The 21,684-nt window shown below is 36.6% G+C and overlaps 1 protein-coding gene across 5 annotated transcripts in view; it reads right to left on the reverse strand.

The window, feature by feature from the left end:
- FAM13A (family with sequence similarity 13 member A) overlaps positions 1–21,684 on the reverse strand; it is a 380,146-nt gene that overhangs the window by 281,299 nt on the left and 77,163 nt on the right. For all 5 annotated transcript variants that reach the window (XM_037830247.1, XM_037830249.1, XM_037830246.1 and 2 more), the window contains one exon: positions 16,816–17,025. In XM_037830247.1, the coding sequence (XP_037686175.1) occupies positions 16,816–17,025 (210 nt within the window). The remainder of the gene's footprint in view (positions 1–16,815; positions 17,026–21,684) is intronic.

Consider the following 21,684-nt stretch of genomic DNA (forward strand, 5'->3'; position numbering starts at 1 on the left):
GCTACATGTTAAACACAAGCATTTAACAACCGAAGAACCAATTTATATGGGACTTAAGCGCACAGGAGAATGAGAAAAACAATCATAGCATATAGGAATGGGAGCCTCCCAAAATACAATAAACTAACCTTGAACAATACTGGCAACACCCCAGGTAGTAAAACTTGGCACTCTTCATAAATCTAGTGCTATACTAAAAGAGCAAAGTACAGTTGGGGCGCAACTTCAGAGGAAATTGCAGTATTTCCAGTCTGTTTTTTTTTTCCCCAAACACTACTTATTAAATGCTCAAGTATAAATGGACTTATTTGGTATTATATGGGTTAAACTATAATGACCAGAGTTATTAGGCCTATTTTGTATATGCCTTCTTTCTCCCTTAAAAGTCTCAAATTGTTTACGGACTCGGCAAAAAAAGGTTGATTATTTCTCTGGGTTGAGTAAAGCAGGTGTTCAAAACACAGCTTAACAGAGTTAGGACAGATCTTTAGGTGGCTAGTACGCTAATCATTTGGCATCCATTCAAATTGATACTCTTTAAACAAAATTTCAATATTTATTTTATGTGGGTTGGTTTTCTATTAGTACAGATTGTATACTTTATTTTATGACTCATGTGTTGGCTGTTTTTCTTCTCCTCTTCTAGCTCAAATTCAAATGAGAGGCCCCTCACATAAAAGCATTAATGAGAAATGCAGAATTTACTGAGAATTTCACCCAGTTCACAACATTCCACTCAAAAAATCCCCAACAGACATTCTCTTCTTTGCCTTGGAGCTTCCAGGTCTCCTCTTTTATCCTCTTCAAGCCCATAATCTTCCTACTATCACAAAATTCTATTGCCTTTACTACAGACAGTAACAGTGTTTGGCAAGGACATGGAGAAGCTGAAGCCTTCATCCATTGCTGGTGGTAATGTAAAATAGCTCAGCCCCGGAAAACAGTTCCTCAAGATATCAAAGTTATGACATGACCCAGCATTTTCACTCCTAGGTATATACCCAAGGGAAGACTTAACATCTACGCAAAAACTTGTTTACAAATGTTCATAACAGCACTATTCATAATAGCCAAAGAGTAGAAACAACCTTAAAGTCTATGAACTGAGAAATGGATAAATAAAATGTGATATATCCATGCAGTGGAATATTATTCAGTTACAATGATACATGCTACAACATGGCTGAACCTTGAAAACCTTATGCTAAGTGGAAGAAGCCAGTCACAAAAGATCACATATTGTATGATTCCATATACATGAAATGTTCAGAATGTCTCTACAGAGACAGAAAGGAGATGAGTAGGACTGGGGAAGGGAGTTATGGGGTGTGACTGCTAATGAGCATAAGGTTTCTTTTACGGGTGATGAAAATGTTCTAAAAATTAGACAGTATTCATGGATGCACAACTCTATGAATATACTAAAAATCACTGAATTGTACACTTTCAATGGGTAAATTTTGTGGTGTCTGAATTACATTTCAATAAAGCTATTATTTAAAATTCTAAATTAACAATAGAAAAAAGAAAAACCAGAGGGGATTTCAGTTAAAAATGACAGATTAACCACATCAATTTATCTACTTTTCCTAATACCCCATTAAAATGACAAAAAAAATAATTTTTAAAAGGAATATGCCCTCAAAAATAAAGGAGATGAAAAAACAGTAGTAAATGAAATATTTCAACAAATTTACACATACACATGCACACAACCAGTTATTTTCTTGTAGAACAAACTCACTATTTAATGTTCTTTTACAGTGGCAAAGGCCATTATTGGAAAATAAAGATTTATACAGGTACTCAAGCAAATAAAGGATCATTTAATTATCAGGATCTATAAACTGAGAGATGACAGGGGATTACAAACACAAATAAGGTTTTTCCTGTCACATGAATCCGGATGGAAGCAGAACCAATTAGAATGTTGCCATAATACATGGAGTTACATGTGTAGAAATGTGGGTTTCCTGATACCACATTTCCAATTTATTCCAGTGAGATCGCACACCTCAGAAGATTGACTGGCACCTTGGGCAGATACACAAATGGCCACCCCTTACTTCTGCTCTGGGTTTGTGTCTTTACCTAGAAAAAATGAATAGCTTATATATTTGGCACTGCATATAGAAAACCTAAAAGGCACATACTGAAAATGGCAATGAACTAAAACTTCAAGTTTTTGATGGTTAAGTTCATGTGTCAACTTGGCCAGGCAATAGTGCCTAGCTGTTTGTCAAGCAAGCATGGCTTGATGGTTACTTTGAGGATATTTTGTGGACTTAAATAAGTAAGTCAGTAACTTAAATAAGTAACTCAGTAAGTTGATTACATCTATGGCTGACTACATCTACAATCAATTGAGGAGACTGCCTTCAAAACTGAGAGAAGTCTCATCATATCAACTGAATGCTTTAAAAGAGATGATTTCAGCAATCAGAAAGAAGAATCTCCATCTCTACTTCAGCCTGCCAGTTTCTCCTGGGTAATTAATTGAAAACCTTCATTGGAGTTCCCAGCTTGCAGACTGCCCTATGGAATCTGGACTTCCCCATCGCCACAATCACATAAGTCAATTTCTATAATAAATCTCATATTATTTACATTATATATTATACACACATATATTCTATCTATCTATCTACCTATCTATCTATCTATATCTCCTATTGGTTCTGTTTCCCTAGAGAACCCTGACTACTAGAGTATAATATAATAATTCTATTTTTCACAGAAACAGAAATTTCTGAGGGTTGAATAACTTCAAAAGAAAAGAAATTTCTATAGAAAGAAGGTATTAAATTAGGTAAAGAAGTATGTTCTTTGCTTCCCATGGAACTCGTACTATCCAAGGAGTAACCATTTAATAACTAATATTTAAGCCAACATTGGTATAGTACTTTAAAATTTCAAGGCAAATAATCCCCCTTAGCTAAACTCAAACAATATAAATGGCATCATGATATTTAGTGTAGATAAAAGACAGACTTAACCCAAAGTTACCTAGCAATTTCCTTAGAGAATAAAGAGAAATAGAACACAGGGCTCTAGCACAAGACAGTTTATTAAGTTAGATTTCTATACAATTAGCAATTGCAATGATTAAAATAGCCCTATGATTAGGGTGATTTTCTTAAGAAAAACAGTTGCTGCGTAAATTATCAAAGGGCACTAATAAGCTAAAATTCACAGGCACTTACCTTACATTTTGTTTGCACAGCTCTTATGATAAAAATTGTGTTCCATTCAAAATCAAGTATAGGGAAAAAGGGAAAGGAGAGTTTCCATTTAAAGATGAATACAGATTGTGTAAGTTTATCTAATCTTGTTACCAAGATTCCCATTGAAATGACAGTAAAATAATTTTTTAAAAGCTTAAGGTTTCAAGGATAAAAAGAACAGCAGAGAAGACAGAAGGTGAGAGTTCAAAGACTTTGGAAATGAATGCAAGTGAGTGAAAGCCAAACCTGAAAGGAAAGCCTGAAAGTAAGTGGTCAGCCTCCTGGAAGCCCTCCACCACCCTATGCATCAAGGCAAGGACACTCTCAAGACAGGGACACTGAGGCTTAGACTCTTGTTAATAACAAAGGATTCTTGGACATCTGGGACAGTTAAGGACTAGAGAGAAGAACACAGTTGAAAATGTGAGGATTAATGAAAGTCTATTAAGAAATAGTGGACAAATCAGCATACTCCCCATCTCCCTGCTACCCCTACTTCTGAGGAACTGAATAACTGGAGAGAAAAACCATGTTCACATACAGACATTGCGAATCCCCAAATGAAACAGCTAGATTTCCCTTCTTCCACTACCTAATTCTCCCAAAGTGCAATACACCAATAGACAAGCCCCATCACCATATACAAAATGTTATTCTTAAATAAAAATAGCCAAGAATTATAATATACTTGAAAAAAGACAAAAAAAAGCACAAACAAGCAAACCAAAGTAAAATACAGGGAAGAGAAGAAAGTTAAAATAAAATCTCCTTGTTAGTATCCTCAAAGAGATGAGAGTAAGAATAGACTGCTGTAAAACAAGAATACGGTACTTTGAAAAAGGAACAGAGAACAAGAATATCCTGGATATTAAAAATACAAAAGCTAAAATGTAAAAAACAAACAAGGTTAGAAAATAAAATCGAGAAAATTTCACAGAAAACAGAATTAAAAGAGCACTATACTTTGGATGACTGTATGGTATGTGCATATATCTCAATAAAATTGAATTTAAAAAAAAAAACCTGCATAAAAATATATACTTAACTATCTTAAGAAATGGGCAGCGTTCAAATTCAGAGTCTGGTAATAATTAATCTACAAAAAATTCTTATTAATGGAAAGACTATTTTCTACTGAAGTCTAAAAAGCATTTGTCTCTTTGATTTATAAATATTTGACTATAAATGTAAAGGAATTCACTGAAAATCTACACAAAATAGTTAAGCAATTAGCACTGCATAGTACTAGGAGTTTATTATGAGCCAGACCTATTACAGGGCAACAACAGTTTAAGTGTTACTATACATAAAGAGGAACAAGTTTTACCTACGTTATAAATTAGACGGATCAATGATCTTCCTTGCACCCTGACCCTGTGGTATCATAGGTGTTCTCTAATTAATTATTAAAGTTTTCTAACACTCAAAAAAAAAAAAAAAAAAAAAAGAGTATGATAAGATATTTAAAGGAATAATATATAGAAGATATACAGGAAAATTCCCCGGACAAAAGACACTATTTTCCTAATTGAAGGGGCTCCTTCAGTAAGCAACACAATGGATTAAAAAGACTCATATTGTGTTGGGTTGAATTGTGTACCCCAGGAAAACATGTTCTTATTCTTAATCCATCCCTGTCAGCTGCCAGCCCCAGAATGCCAGGGAGAAATCATCACCATGCTGACACCTCAATTTTGGAGCTATTTATTTTAGCAGCTGGGAAACTAAGACACATCTGAAGGGATATTATTAAAAAATTTCATAGAATTAGGAATGAAGAGAAGATCCTAAAATCTTCTAGAGAAAAAGAAGAGATTACACACCAAGGAAGAATCAGGATAGCAATTGACTCTCAGAGGCGTCATGGGATACTGCTGACAGTGGAGCAATACATTCTAAATGCTCATGGATGGTTTTCCAATAAAATTCTCTACCCAGACAAACTATTAACCAATTGTCAAGGTAAAATAAATATTTTCAGATAGGAAATGACTCATAAAATATTCTTCCCATGAACACCTTCTTCAAAAGCTACTCTAGAGGATGTACTTCAAAAAAATGAGGGAATGGCCCAAGAAGGAGGAAGACAAGGGATCGAGAAAATAGCAGGTCTAGGAAAGAAGACTGGTGAGGAAAAGCTCAGAATGACAGATGCAACCAATACAAGTTAGAACAGGAGAAAAGGGCCTCAAGATCAATCTCCCTGGAAATAAAGAATTGATAATTTGATAATTTTGAAAAAAAATGTTAATGGTGGATCTACTGGAGTACTTTGGAAAAACTACAGATAGGTTTATAAAAATTATGTGAGTGAAAAAGTAAGAGAAATATTTTATCTGGAAAATACAAAAAAATCCACACTCCCCTCTCCCCCCTACCCTTACATATTCATAACAATTCAATTATTCATTTAAAATTGTTAATATATAACAACATTGAAAGGAATTACTTGGAGGATGGGACAATATAACAGAGCTAATTCCACAGAAGCAGATGTGATGAAACAATGTCTGAAAGCAAGAAATCAAGATACAACACTATAAGTATATTATTAAACGGAAGCAGATACCAAAAGCAACAGTTAAAAAAACAGATTTCCCCTAGGAAAGAGTCGATGGCTGCTAAAGGGCATGGTAGGGTTTGCTGGTTTTCTATATATGTCTTCCTATTTTATTTAAAAAACTATATTCATATATTAGTTTGATAAAAGCATTTCTTTAATTAAAGGAAAACATGTCCAAGGCAATGAAAATGATGAAATTTTACTGAGGGTAATAAAAAACTTAGGAATGTGCCACTTCAGTACCTGATTAATAATTTTACTGAAAGGTCACCAAGTCCAGTTATACCTAAACCTTATACACACACTATGTTTACTGTTTCGATCATGTCCCGTGTTTTCCCAACTTCATTTCCATGAAGTCCCCTCTGCCCAAAATGCACACCACCTGTGAAAATTCTACCAATCCTACAACGCTCAGCACAAATACAGCTTTCCTTTTCCATAAACCTTTCTGATTATCTAACTTAGAAATGATTCCTCCTCTCTGCCAATTCCACTTTATTCTGTGTACCCTGGCTCTTTGCTTACATATCTGGTTTCCCTAACAAAACTGTGAGCTCACTGTTGGCAGAACAATGTCCTAATTTTCTACGTGAGCAATAAAGTACCAAACCTAATGCCTTCACCTAAATTCAACAACTGAAAAGCAATTTATCAATCACCAATTTAATACATTAAAAAAGTCCTGTGCTCTACATAGAATATGCAATAAGTACTTGTAAGCTGAAACTTTCATTGAAATTATACAAAAATAAATAAAAATATTGGTAATTGGCTGCCAATCTGAAAATCTTCCCAAAAGAAACTGTGGAAAATTTGGTCTATCTTGTGTTATTTGCCAACTCAAACAACAACTGAAACTTTAACTAGAGTTTCACTTTAATTTGAGCAAGAATTTTGAAATCGTCATCTTAACTCCAAAATTGAAACCAATTTTTTGCTCTTTTTCTTCTTCCTCCCTAATCGTTAGACAGCTAAGCGCACTTTCTCTTCTGTAACTTCTTAGAGACAGGGAAGCTAGAATGGAGGAAGGGTAAAGAGACACATTTTAAGGTTGAAAGTGAAAACGTTGAGGGAACGCACACTGAACAGCCTGTGTTCTTTTAACAAAGAAACCAAGGGGCAGAAGTGAGGGCTGAGGTTGATTTGAGAACATGGGCATGGGGGAGGGAGAATGCATTAAAAATATTCATGCTTGTTTACCATCTCTAGAGATGGTGATTTAATTGGTCTGGTGTGTCTTGATCTCTGGGTTTTCTGAAAGCCTTCCAGGTGATTTGAATGGGCTGCCAAGGTTGAGAAGCATTTGCTTAACATTAAGTATTTATTATATGTCAGGAATTGTTCTAAGTGCTTTACATGGATAAACTTTTAATATTCACAATAATCTCAAGGAAGTATGCACTATTATTATATCTATTTAACAGTGAGGGAAAAGAAGTGTGATGATTTAAAAATGTCTGCAAAGTCTGAACTTCTCTCCTTGTATGGGGGCCAGATTAATGACTCACTCCTAGTGAACAGAATGTAGTGGACATGATGCTATTTGACTTCTTGGGCTAGGTTCACAAAAAGGAAAGCCTCCATCTCTCTTGTGGATCACTCACTCTGTAGCAATCCAGCCACTACATCATGAGAACAGACATCTGGAGAAGCTCACATGGATAGGACCTGAGATCTCTTGCTAAGAGCCAGCACCAACTTGCTAGGCATGTCAGTGAACCACACTGGCAGCAGATCTTCCAGCCCCACTCAAGCCATCAGATGACTGCAGCCCCGGCCAACATCTTGAGTGCTACCTCCAGTGCAGCCCTGAATCAGGACCATGCAGCTAAACCACACCTGAATACCTGCCCTGCAGAAACGGTGAGGTAATAAATATTTGTTATTTTCAGCCACTAAATTTTGGGTAATGCAGCAACAGATAACCTGGATACTAAAGAATAAAAAGGTTTAGTAACTTGCCCAGGCTAATGCAGACAGTAAATGGCAAACTGACATTTGAAACTAGCCAGAATGGACCCAGAATACATGCTCAAAGCTACACCATTTCTTTTTTCAAAATGGAGGATTATACTGCCTATATCTTATTAGAGCTGAGGTTAAACAAGATTATTTACATAAAATATCTGCTAGGTTTTATACTTAGTAGGTAGTCACTAAATAGCAATTATTCTCATGAAAAGGAAAAAATTCTCAAGAAGAATCAATGATAAAACATTGATTAAAAATAACCTGTACAGAGAAAATCACAGGGTGTGTCAATCCTCTAAGACACACTATCAGGGAAAACAGATATTGAATATTTCCTCCTTCTGTGACCTGAGCTTGTTCTCAACTGGGAAAACCTGATTCGGGTGACCAAGGAGGTCAGAAGCCTAAGTAACAGAAAACTACAACCTACACTAAGAAAAACGAAGTTATGGCCCAGTCAAAGGAACTAACTTATACTTCAACTGAGATAAAGGAATTTAAACAACTAATGCTAAATCAATTCAAAAAGTTTTGAGAACATATGGCAAAAGAGATAAAGGCTATAAAGAAAACACTGGACATACATAAGGCAGAAATCAAAAGTTCAAGAAAACAACTGGCAGAATCTAGGGAAATGAAAGGCACAACACAAGAGATGAAAGACACAATGGAAACATACAACAGCAGATCTCAAGAGGCAGAAGAAAACACTCAGGAACTGGAGAACAAAACACCTGAAAGCCTACATGCAAAGGAGCAGATGGAGAAAAGAATGGAAAAATATGAGCAAAGTCTCCGGGGACTTAAGGATGAAATGAAATACAAGAATGTATGTATCATTGGTGTCCCAGAAGGAGAAGAGAAGGGAAAAGGGGCAGAAGCAGTAAAAGAGGAAATAATCAATGAAAATTTCCCATCTCTTATGATACAGATCCAAGAAGTGCAGCATACTCCAAACAGAATATATTTGAATAGGCCTATGTCAAGACACTTAATAATCAGATTATCAATGTCAAAGACAGAATCGTGAAAGCAGCAAGAGAAAAGAAATCCATCACATACAAAGGAAGCTTAATAAGACTCTGTGCGGATCTCTCAGCAGAAACCATGGAGGCAAGAAGGAAGTGATGTGGTATATTTAAGATACTGAAGGAGAAAAACCTCCAACCAAAAATCCTATATCCAGCAAAATTGTCCTTCAAATATGAGGGAGAGCTCAAAATATTTTCTGACAAACAGATAATGAGAGACTTTGTGAACAAGAGACCCACCCTACAGGAAATACTAAAGGGAGAACTACAGAGTGATAAGAGAAGACAGGAGTGAGAGGTTTGGAACACAATTTTGGGAGATGGTAACACAGCAATGTAAGTACCCTGAACAAAGACAACTATGAACATGGTTGAGAGAGGAAGGTTGGGAACATGTGGGACACCAGAAGAAAGGAGGAAAGATAAAGACTGGGACTGTGTAACTTGGTGAAATAGTTCAACAATTGTGATAAAATGTACAAATATGTTCTTTCATGAGGGAGAACAAGTGAATGTCAACCTTGCAAGGTGTTAAAAATGGGGAGGCATTGGGGGAGGGATGCAATAAACATAAACTGGAGACTATAATTAACAGAATCATTGTACTGTGTTCCCTTTAATGTAACAAAGGCAATATACCAAGGTAAATGCAGATGGGGGGGGGGTAGGGGAGGAGTGTGAGACACTTGACATGGTGGTGTTGCCTGACTCTTTATTCTACTTTGATTTAAGGTTACCTTTCCTTTTGCTGTTTCCTAGCTGTTATGTTTTTTGTTTTTTGTTTTTCCCTCTTTCTTGTTTCTTTTGCCTCTCTACCTTCTTTGACTCTTCCTCCTGCTTTGTGGAAGAAATGTAGATGCCCTTATATAGATAGTGGTGAGGGTGGTGAACACATAAATATGTGACTATACAGGGAACCACTGATTGTTTACTTAGGATGGAATGTATGGCATGGGAACAAAACCATCTTAAAAAAAAAAAAAAAAATGGGTTGATGACAAAACCTTGAGGGCAATATACCGAGTGAAATAGGCCAGACACAGAAGGACAAATATTGCAGGTTCTCACTGACATGAACTAATTATAATATGTAAACTCACAGACATGAAACATAAGTTACCAAGATATAGAACGAGGCTAAAGAATGGGGAGCAGTTGCTTAGTATGAGCAGAATGTTCAATTAGGATGAACTTAAACGTTTGGAAATGGAGAGAGGTGAAGGTAGCACGTTGTGAGAATAACTAACAGTGCTGAATGGTGCATGAATAGGTGGAAAGGGGAAGCTCAGAGTCATACATGCCACCAGAAGGAAGGTTGGAGGTCAAAAGATGGGAATGTATAAAACTGAATCCTATGGTAGGCAATGTCCATGATTAACTGCAAATATTAGAAATCTCTTCCATGAACCAGAACAAATGTATGACAATACAACTAGAAGTTAATAATAGAGGGACATATAGGAAAAAATTTATAACTATTGCAAACTATATACTACAGTTAGTGGTATTTCAACATTCTTTCATAAACAGTAACAAATGTACTATACCAATACTACGAGTCAACAATGGAGTGGTTAGGCATATGGGAGGATTTGAGTTTCCTTTTCTTTCTTTTTTTCTTTTTTTTTTTTTTGCTTCGTCTTTATTTCTTGTCTGGAGTAATGAAAAGGTTCTAACAATCAAACAAAATTAATTGTGGTGATGGATGCACAGTGGTATGAGGGTATCGGGGGCAAATGATTGTACACTTTGGATCTTTGGTTAATTATATGGTATGTGAACAATAAAAATTAAAATTAAAATTAAAACAACAACAACAACAACAAAGGAAGTCAGAAAAAAAAACAATCTGTATAAATAATAACCAAATACCATTTTTATCATTTATTCTAAACTCATTCCTTTTTCCTAGCTATGCTAGCCATTAAAGACATCCAAGACAAAACCCATCAATTCTGTAATGATTTTTATCCCAGAGACCACCTGTAGGATTTTACTAATTTTTTAATTCATATTCATATTCATACAAATTGTGATAAATTAAAAAAAGCACAGTATAATGTAAAAAGCTTAGGCTTTGGAGTCAGGTGTATCATAGCTCTGAGCATTCTAGCTGCTTGCTCTCGAGCTTTCCTTTCCTTATCTATGAAATAGCTGTAGGAGTAGTTATAATGCAGTTTAGAAAGTACAGTATATAAATAACCTAGACAAAATTTTGGCACAGAATAGGCATTTCAATTGTGAAGGGTATATAAAATTAGCTTATGGCCTTTTGTTTACATCTACATTATTGTCCAAACATTAACGATGCTCAGAATATCTCTAAAGATGATGAATCTATATAGATGACTATGAAATTCATACCTTCAGCCCTAATCACCCTCATAAGCACTGACCCTCATTTTATTAAACTATTTAAAACAAGCTCTTCCTCATGGCCCCACAATAATCCTCATCTCCTGACTTCCATTATTTTTATTAATGGTATCTAATTGTCAAAATGCCACCTCAGGATTGCTTCACAGCTGGATCTCTGAGATGGATGATTAATAAAGCCCTCACCAGGAGACCATCAGATCCCATCATGCTCAACAGCATCTGAGCCTTTGTGCTGTTTCAAATTTACTTGGAGGTACAGAACAAGCCTACCACAGAAGTTTCCTAGAAAGTTGAAGATCATGCCTCTTCCTTTCAAGATAAAGATCAGGTCTGACAAACTGAAACACTTTAAAACATAAAGGCCTCATTCAAGGTACAGAGTGAAAAGAAAAGATTTGAATTACTGAAGATAAAAGAACATTAGTTGACTCAGACCTTGAGAAAGCACAAGGTTTGCGGGGAGCTCTCCCTGGTGCTACTACAAGCTTGCCTCAAAACTTTCTTTCTGGATTTTTTATTATCCATCCCAGCAGTCTGACCAAGTGTGCTGATTCCTGCCATGTCCCTCCTGACTCTGTGGGCCTCACCAACGGTTCGGCTAGGGATCAGGCACCACACTACCCCTCACTATCCCACTGTTTTTCGAGTCCCCTAAACTCAAAACCTTAGGGTTATCTTTGACTCACTTACTCTCACTCTGCAATCATCAGCCACCATGTTCTGTTCATGTTTTCTTTCTAATGTTTCTCATAATCTTCCTTTACAATTCCATTGCCAACTACTGGTCCTTCAGACCATGACCTAGATTTCTGCTAGAGGCTTGCAAATGTTTCTGTGCCCAGCATCTTCCCATCCAAGCATCGCACCCAGCACTGCCTAAAATACTACTTCCATCATGTGACTTTGTTTTCAAAAACTTACTGTTTATAGATAAATCTTAATTCCTTAGCCTAACACCCCAAGCCATCTGTCTCAATCTATCTTTCCAATCATATCTTTTGGCTAATCTCCCATATCGATACTCCAATTCAGAAAAACTGGAGTACTCACTGACTCCTGAATGGAATAAAAGAAAATCAAGAGATTTCTGAGCTCAAACATCCAAAAGCAGTCAATTCTGTTACAACTTTCTTGGCAGGTGACACATTGCCTTTTGCCTGGATGCTTCCATGACTGAAGATCTATGAAACACCCCATTCCCTTTTCTGGGCAGCTCTATCAGTCAGTTCTGTCTCCATGGACAGTGTTTTTGCTCATACCTTTCCCCCTCCTAGAATACTTCCCTCTCCATTCAGGTCAATCTTATGTATTACAATTTTACTTTTTTCACAAAGTGTTCTCTAACCACTATAATGCAATTGATTTCCTGCTCTCCTTGTTACCAATGACTGGTGCGCTTCTGTTGCTTATTTAAAGTATAATTAATATTTGCAACTTATATTCTACCTCCACAATTAAATTGCACACTCCTTTAAGTCGGGTTGTTTAATATTTTTTTTAATCATCCAGTGTCTATGTAGAAAGTACTAAGTAATTATTAATAGTCTGATCAATTCAAAGTCATCAACTACCAACAAAAATATTCAATTATAAGATAGAAATATTTACATTTACACTACAGAAGAATTTTTAATAGAAGCATTTTTTATTAACCCTAAATTAAATTAATCCTACCCTACAATCTTTTTTTACTTGCAATTCATATCTATTTCCAAAACACATCTATCATTAAAATGAAAAATACATATACTACTGGCCCACCTAAATAAGGATAAAAGATCAAAAGTCATGAAAGATAGCCAACAGAGATAATTATATAGAACCTTCAATTAAGGAAAGCAAGTTGTTGCAGTCAGAGATAAGCTTAACACAATAGGAAAGGATGATCACTGAAGATCCTTTAAAGTCTTGCTCTTAAATATGAATTCTCTACACCCAGGCTCAGACAGAAGCAAAAGGTTGTGACAGATGTCAACATAGGTAGAAGTCTTTGATAAGTACCTTGTGTGCAGGCATACTGGCTCATTAAATGAAAAAAAAAAAATGATCTCAGCACTTTAAACACCAGACAGGTCTAGAGGTGATATTTTGTTATAAAAAACAAAAGACTCTAAATTGTTATGTTGTACACAGAGTCCACTGTTGATGGCGAGCTACAGTGATGCTTCTAAGCAGCAGGCAGACTATCCTAAGCGGTGGCTTTGGTTTAGCTCAAATGTCTGAAAAAAATACTTAGTTGGGGTACCAGAGTTCTATCCATGGAAAAGGGGACTTTGATCTGAAAAATTTTAAATATATTCAATTACAAAATAGCTTGCTCTTGACACTGGATACAGTTCAAAGGTCCATAAAAAAAAAATTAAAAAAAAAAAAAAGAAATCTGGCATTGGGTTGTGATGGAATATTAAAAAAAAAAAGAATTACTTAATCTGTTATTATGAGGATTGAATTATAAGCGCAGGGTAGTTTTCCCTAAGAAAACTGTACCAAAATAATTTTCATTATATATTAATGCATAATAGAAAAGGGGAGATGAAAATACTAAAACTAGCCAAGCATAACATCTGCCTGGGCGCATCCTCTTGTAGTGGGCATTGAAAGCAAAACCCATCCAACTGTCTGTAAAGAACTTTGCCACCTCTGGCTTTAAAGTGACCAGATGCAGTGTGTATCTCTACTGTAGAAAGAGCACTTCATATAGGATAAACCAGCAAAAGCTCAGTAACTCTTTCCATTTATTTTCCACCTGAATTATTGAAGAGGGCAGTTTATTTTATAGTGGCTATACTGTCTATTATGGATTGAATCACATCCCCCACAAAAGTATATTCAAGTCTTATCCCCAGTCCCGTGAATGTGAATTCACTTGTAAATAAGATCTTTGAATATGTTATTAGTTAAGATGAGGATTAGGTTGGGTCCTGGTGCATTACAACTGGAGTCCTTATAAGTAGAAGAAATTTGGACACAGTAGGAAGAGACAGATGGGGAGAGAGACAGCAGTGCAATGGAGGCAGCAATTGAGTTATGGATTGCCAGCAGGCCACTGCCAGCATTCTACAGACTTCAGAGAAAACATGGCATTGCTGACACCTTAGTTTTAGACTTCCAGCTCAAAAACTATTAGCCAATAAAAAAATAAAACACTATCTGATGCCTAAAGTGTTTTTCTTTATTCCCTCTCCTTACTGGCTTATGTAATTAGTAGGTGCTCAATTAATACTTTCTTTACTGACTTTCTCAGATCTAGCCCCAGAGATTTTCAGGAATGAGAGAATAATACTAGTAAAACAAAAATGTAATCTCTCTTTCCCATTCAGAATTTGTTATTTACATATATTTGCATATACCCTAAAGGCTGACCTATATAACCATTTCTACTTTTAGACTAGCACTGCTTGCTTTTATGATACATGCCAATTTTTTGGCCACTGAGAAGCCACGCAATGAGCAAGACGACAAATTGCAAAGAAGACCTAAAAAATAACAAAAATTTTGGTATTATATAAATATTAACAAAAGTAATAAAACAGGGCATTCTCATATCACATGAAAACTATTCTAGGAAACTTGATAAAAGCTTTTGAAATTCACAATATTCTATATTCTGTATTTGATTACTACACATTCTGTTTAAGCACACAATATAAAAATCTTCAACTAGCTTTCATAGCAATTATTTTAAAATTGTTTTCAAAATTTTATCTTAAAACTTCATATCCCTATGACATGAATAAAATTCCTTGTAAAAATGATTTAAATCCCCCAAATAAAAGCAATGGTTACCTCCTTGAAATGCTCATACCTGTAAACTTAAAGTTCAGTTCCCAATGAACTCTTGCCAATCTGTCATTTGCTGATACAGAAAGCTTAAAAGCGCTGCAGACAATCGGAAGAGACAACTGATTCTGCAACTTTTGCTTTCATATATTATCACTGTTTTCAATGAATACAACATATTATTTAATAGTTTTGTTTATATGATTATATTTTGTCATTTCCAAAAAATGGTTTGAAGTGGCTAAATGAGATCACAGCCAAAACACTAAAAAGAAATGGATAAGGCTTTATTTTTCCTATTGAATCATTTTTGGCCTGAGACCTCAAAGCTGAAAAAAAGCTTATGATGGGTCCATCCACTAAGGAGAAGCATCAGGTCAGTTATGCAGAACTTGCTAAGGTAAGACCCCAAAAAACAGGTCTGGCAAACCTTAGGCATTATCCACCTTCAGGATATTTAAGTGAAAACTTGAAACTTAAAACTTAAAGCTTAAATAGTGAGGATTTCCTTAAAGAGAGAATTGTTGGAGAGATTATAATGCTTCCCTGATCCTTTTCAAGCCAAGTAAGGTGTGGAGGTGTGTGTGTGCGTGTGTGTGTGTGTGTGTGTGTGTGTGTGTGGTGCATGGGGGTGGGGTGGGGGGTGGCATCAAAAAACTCAGAGAGTTTGAGATGTGTTCTCTGGAGCCCAAGGGACATATGGACTGGGATTTGATTCACATCTCAAAGTCTAATGCAGAGGCTGGCTGGCTGGTGGCGCCTTGACTGGCAGGACAAAGAAGAAAGGCTCTGCTCTGGGTCTAATGCCCACTCCCAGAATTTGGCAAAGATGTACATGTTTCCTGAGGACCATATGGGAACTCTGAAGAAGGGAGCAAGAGGTGGGTCATCTTCCTAGAGAACTGCCCAGAGGTCACCACTGATACCAAGGGATTCAGAGAAACAGTAGGGGCCAGGTGAGAGGGCACTGCTGGCATTAGAGCTCTACACATCTATCTGCCTGTTTAGTGGATGGCTTGGCTGGGCAACTAGGGTAGTTTCCATGCCCAACCTCACTGGACACTTTTACCTAATATTTGAAAGTAGTCTTCTATAGGGTGAAAATACTTCTGGAGTTCTCTTGCTGTCCTATCTGGCTTTCTCACCTATCTCATTCTTTAGTATACTACATGTGAATTGTTGTATCACTGCTTTAAAGGAATGTGGCTTTAAGCAGTATCCTTTTTAGTCTGGCAACTAACACTTTTATAAATACGGACACATTTTCCCCTTTTCACTCTAATGTGGCAAAACTAAGGAAAGAAATGGCATTTCAAGGGTAAATCATCTTTCTTACTGCATAATTTAGGAGGGAGAACTCAAAAATCATTATCCCTATAGTTGTTGCATGTTATGACATTTCTTCATTTAAAATCATTTCATACTACAATCAAAAATCAATTTTTGCCTCATAAAATGAACACAATTATTTCAGCACTCAATCTTGCTTATGAGAAAAGAAAGTACACCAGAGAGTTTTCAATCTCAGAGGTCGATGACCAAATACAATTCCGTTAATATTTTTCTACATAGAGTGTAATGTTTTATATTCTCAGTCCTTCAATGGCAATTGCTAATCAGAAAATGAATTCCTTGGCCCAAAAGCCTCAGGGCTTTTCAATACTATGTTACTGAAGCATTCATATGCCATTTAATAGTGGTATCTCATAATCAGTTGAGTATTATTTTAGAGTAGAAGATGAGGGCATGGAGTAAAATAGAAGACAGTGGTTATGGAAAAACCACAAATATTTAAAAGCAAGACCTAGTTTGTACTGAAAAATAAAATTGTTTTAACTCCTAAAATTGGTTTTACTCTACTAACCCTGAAATAGCTCAATGAACCGAGGATGTAACGCTGAGGTGATCACACTCTCGGGCAGCTCCCTCAGGAACAGTTTCAACAGACTGGCCGCTGAGCAGATGTCGCCATCTTTCCCAAGCTCCACATGCAGTCCACTTTCATACTTCAATCGAAGTTGTTCCACCACCTTCACATTACCATTCACCCTAAAAAGGCCTTCCTGGGTGAGTCCTGGAACAACAGAGTTGACTTATAAAAAACAAATAAAGCTCTCCTGTAAACAGAAACAAAATCTTAAGAATAATAGCAATAATACATCAATCTCAACACAGGATTCTTTGAATACTGTAATTGTTAAGCATTCGAAGGTTTTCATATTTTATAAACATGTCTTCTTAGGGTAATAAATTTTCATAGCTACTACATATCAACAAAAAAATCACTTACATGTGACTGTTATAAAAGCTGATCTCTACATTTAAGGTTATGACATATATAAGCATAGAAATATACAATATATGAAGAAATTTCATCCATACAGTATTATACGGTATATAACAGAAAGTTACCCTGGACACTGATGAGCAGCTTGGCACTTTGTGAACTATTTTAAAAATGATATATATGTAAGAAACTTCTGAACTATATGTGATTACCTCCATAATAATTTAATTAAGAAATAAGCAGTGAGAGAGGCGGGGCAAGATGGCGGCACAGAGAGGAGTGGAAGCTAAGTAGTCCCCCTGGAACAACTACAAAAAACCAGAAACAACTAGTAAATAATCCAGAATAACTGCAGGGGGACAAACGAGACCATCCACTCATCATACACCAACCTGAATTGGGAGGAATGCCCGAGAACACAGCATAAAATCTGTAAGTAAAACCTGCGGATCCAAGTTGTGAGACCACCTCCCCCATAGCCCGAGCTGCAAAGCCTCGTGGTGCCAGAGAGAAGCTCTCCCCCAGCAAGCGAATATAGCTCAGCTGAGCCCCAACTGGGGTTTTAAGTAGCGAGTGTGAACTGCTCACTACAGGTACGCATCCCCAAAAAACAGAGGCTTTGGGTGACAGCTGACCTTGGAGAGCCGGAGGGTCGCCTTGGACTGGGTCTGAAGGGGACTATCTGTTTCTTTTTTGGCTCAGTGGAGAAAGCCCCAGTCATATTCAGTTTCCAGGACTGTGACTTGGGGAAGGGTGGAGACAGCATAAGCAGAGAGCGAGACCACTGAAATGCTAATGACCTCTACCTGGGGGCTCTGTCTTCTCTAGGAGGAAAGGGGTGGGGCCCTTTCCATTCAGAACCAGACCCCAGAGCCTGGGGGAACACAGCCATACCTCCTCACACCAGTCAAGAATTATAGGCTAACAGGCATCACCTGCTGGACAGAAAAGCACAGTGACCTGAGGCATCAAAGGGTGGAGCAATTTTCTAAGACACACCCACAGGGAAACCAGATACTGAATATTTCTTCCCTCTGGGACCTGAGCCTGTTCTGGTCTGAGAAACCCTGATTTGGATAACCAAGAAAACCATACCTAGACAACAGAAAATTACAACCTACACTAAGAAAAACAAAGTTATGGCCCAGTCAAAGGAACAAATGTACACTTCAACTGAGATACAGGAATTTAAACTAATGCTAAATCAAATCAAAAAGTTTAGAGAAGATATTGCAAAAAGAAATAGAGGCTGTAAAGGAAGCACTGGGCATGTATACGGCAGAAATCAAAAGTTCAAAAAAACAACCAGTAGAATATATGGAAATGAAAGGCACAACCCAAGAGATGAAAGACACAATGGAAACATACAACAGCAGATCTCAAGAGGCAGAAGAAAACACTCAGGAACTGGAGAACAAAACACCTGAAAGCCTACACACAAAGGAGCAGATGGAGAAAAGAATGAAAAAATATGAGCAACATCTCTGGGAACTCAAGGATGAAACAAAGTACAATAATGTATGTATCATTGGTGTCCCAGAAGGAGAAGAGAAGGGGAAGGGGGCAGAAGCAATAATAGAGGAAATAATTAATGAAAATTTCCCATCTCTTATGAAAGACATAAAATTACAGATCCAAGAAGCGCAGCGTACTCCAAACAGAAGAGATGTGAATAGGCCTACACCAAGACACTTAATAATCAGATTATCAAATGTCAAAGACAAAGAGAGAATCCTGAAAGCAGCAAGAGAAAAGCGATCCATTACATACAAAGGAAGCTTAATAAGACTATGTGCGGATCTCTCAGCAGAAACCATGGACGCAAGAAGGAAGTGGTGTGATATATTTAAGATACTGAAAGAGAAAAACCGCCAACCAAGAATCCTGTATCCAGCAAAGCTGTCCTTCAAATATGAGAGAGAGCTCAAAATATTTTCTGACAAACAGACAATGAGAGACTTTGTGAACAAGACACCTGCCCTACAGGAAATACTAAAGGGAGCACTACAGGGTGATAGAAGACAGGAGTGCGTGGTTTGGAACACAATTTTGGGAGATGGTAGCACAACAATGTAAGTACACTGAACAAAGATAACTATGAATATGGATGAGAGAGGAAGGTGAGGAGCATGTGAGACACCACAAGAAAGGAGGAAAGATAAAGACTGGGACTATGTAACTTGGTGAAATCTAGAGTATTCAACAATTGTGATAAAATGTACAAATATGTTCTTTTATGAGGGAGAACAAGCAAATGTCAACCTTGCAAGGTGTTGAAAATGGGGAGGCATTGGGGGAGGGATGCAATCAGCATAAACTAGAGACTGTAACTAATAGAATCATTGTATCATGCTTCCTTTAATGAAACAAAGGTGATATACCAAGGTAAATGCAGATAAGAGGGAGAGATAGGGAAGGCATGTTAAGACACTTGACATTGGTGGTATTGTCTGATTCTTTATTCTACTTTGATTTAAGGTTATTTTTCCTTTTGCTACTTCCTAGCTGTCATCTTTTTTTTCCTCTTTCTTTTGCCTCTCTACCTTCTTTGACTCTCCCTCCTGCCTTGTGGAAGAAATGTAGATGCCCTTATATAGATAGTGGTGAAGGTGGTGAACACATAAATGTATGACCATGCAGAGAACCATCGATTATTTACTTGGGATGGAATGTATGGTGAGTGAACAAAACCATATTAAAAAAAAAAACGGGTTGATGACAAAACCTCAAGGGCAATATACTGAGTGAAATAAGCCAGACACATAAGGACAATTATTGCAGGGTCTCACTGATAGGAACTAATTATAATATGTAAACTCATAGACATGAAATATAAGGTACCAAGATATAGGATGAGCCTTAAGAATGGGGAGTGGTTGCTTAGTATGAGCAGAATGTTCAATTAGGATGAACTTAAATGTTTGGAAATGAACAGGGGTGTTGGTAGCAAGATGTGAGAATAACTAACAGCGCCGAATGGTGTGTGAATGAGGTGGAAAGGGGAAGCTCAGAGTCATATATGTCACCAGAAGGAAAGTTGGAGGTCAAAAGATGGGAATGTATAAAACTGAATCCTATGGTGGGCAATGTCCATGATCAACTGTACAAATACTAGAAATCGCTTCCATGAACCAGAACAAATGTATGACAATACAATTAGAAGTTAATAATAGAGGGTCATATAGGGAAGAACTATATACCTATTACAAACTATATACTACAGTTAGTAGTATTTCAACATTTTTTCATAAACAGTAACAAATGTACTATATCAATACTACAAGTCAACAATTGAGGGGGGTTGGTTAGGGATAGGGGAGGATTAGAGTTTCCTTTTCTTTTTTTCTTTTTTCATCTTTCACTTTATTTCTTGTCTGGAGTAATGAAAAGTTTCTAAAAATTGAACAAAAATTAAGTGTGATGGGTGCACAGCTGTATGAGGGTACCCAGGGGTCAGTGATTGTACACTTTGGATCTTTGGATAATTGTATGGTATCTGAACAATCTCAATAAAAATTAAAAAAAAAAAAAAAAAAGAAAACTAGATATACTAGGAAAAATATAGGCACATAAAACAAAAAAATTGAAGTCAATGGGGGAGGAGAAAACCCAAATTACTAATAAATAACATCTGCCTGACCATTACCTACTATTGGATTAAAGTCTGCTCTGTAAATAGTATTTACTTTTTAATGAACGTTATACAGTATAAAAAAAAAAAAAGAAATAAGCAGCATTTCTCAGTATAACACTCTGAGAAAATAAAGTGGTATAAGACAAGATCTTTACCTTCAATCAGTTTATGAAGGAAAGCACAGTAGGCTGAGGTTGGCAGAGGTGTCTTCAAGGAGGAAGTAAACTTAAACTCTGGTTAAAGAATAGGCAAGATGGATGGTCTGAGGCTGATTTACTGTGAATTTAACAAAGCTTAAATTTCATGGCCTGTCTTTCGCTTGGCCCTTTTCCAAGGCTCTGCCCCTAATTCTGTACTCTCAATTCTGTATTCTTTTTCTTAAATAGGGCCCCAAAGACACGATTACGCTTCAGAACTCACAAAACCTTAACCTTCCCCTAAAAAAGAGAAACAAACATAAATTGAGAAGTAAAAATAGGATAACACAAGGAAAGCCCAGCAGATGAAAATGTGGAGTGTTTAGGTCAAAGAGCAATGGGATAATAAAATTGAAGAAATAGACAGGACCATGAATGTCAAGTTAAAGAGTGAAGACTTTACCATTGAAGTACTAAGTGAGGGAAAAGACTCAACATAGTCATGGTTTAAGAAAGATTTAGTTAGCTAAGAGGTAGAGACTAGAAAGGGCAGAGAGCTTCCTTAGGGAGATGACATTTTATGGTACAGCACTACGATTGAGATTATGGTGGAAAAGAAATGAAAAAGAGATTATAAAGATATTTGTTAACTTAGTACAAAAGAGAAGTAAAGAA

The sequence above is a fragment of the Choloepus didactylus genome, chromosome 3 (genome assembly GCF_015220235.1).
Source record: "Choloepus didactylus isolate mChoDid1 chromosome 3, mChoDid1.pri, whole genome shotgun sequence".
NCBI classification, from domain to species: domain Eukaryota; kingdom Metazoa; phylum Chordata; class Mammalia; order Pilosa; family Megalonychidae; genus Choloepus; species Choloepus didactylus.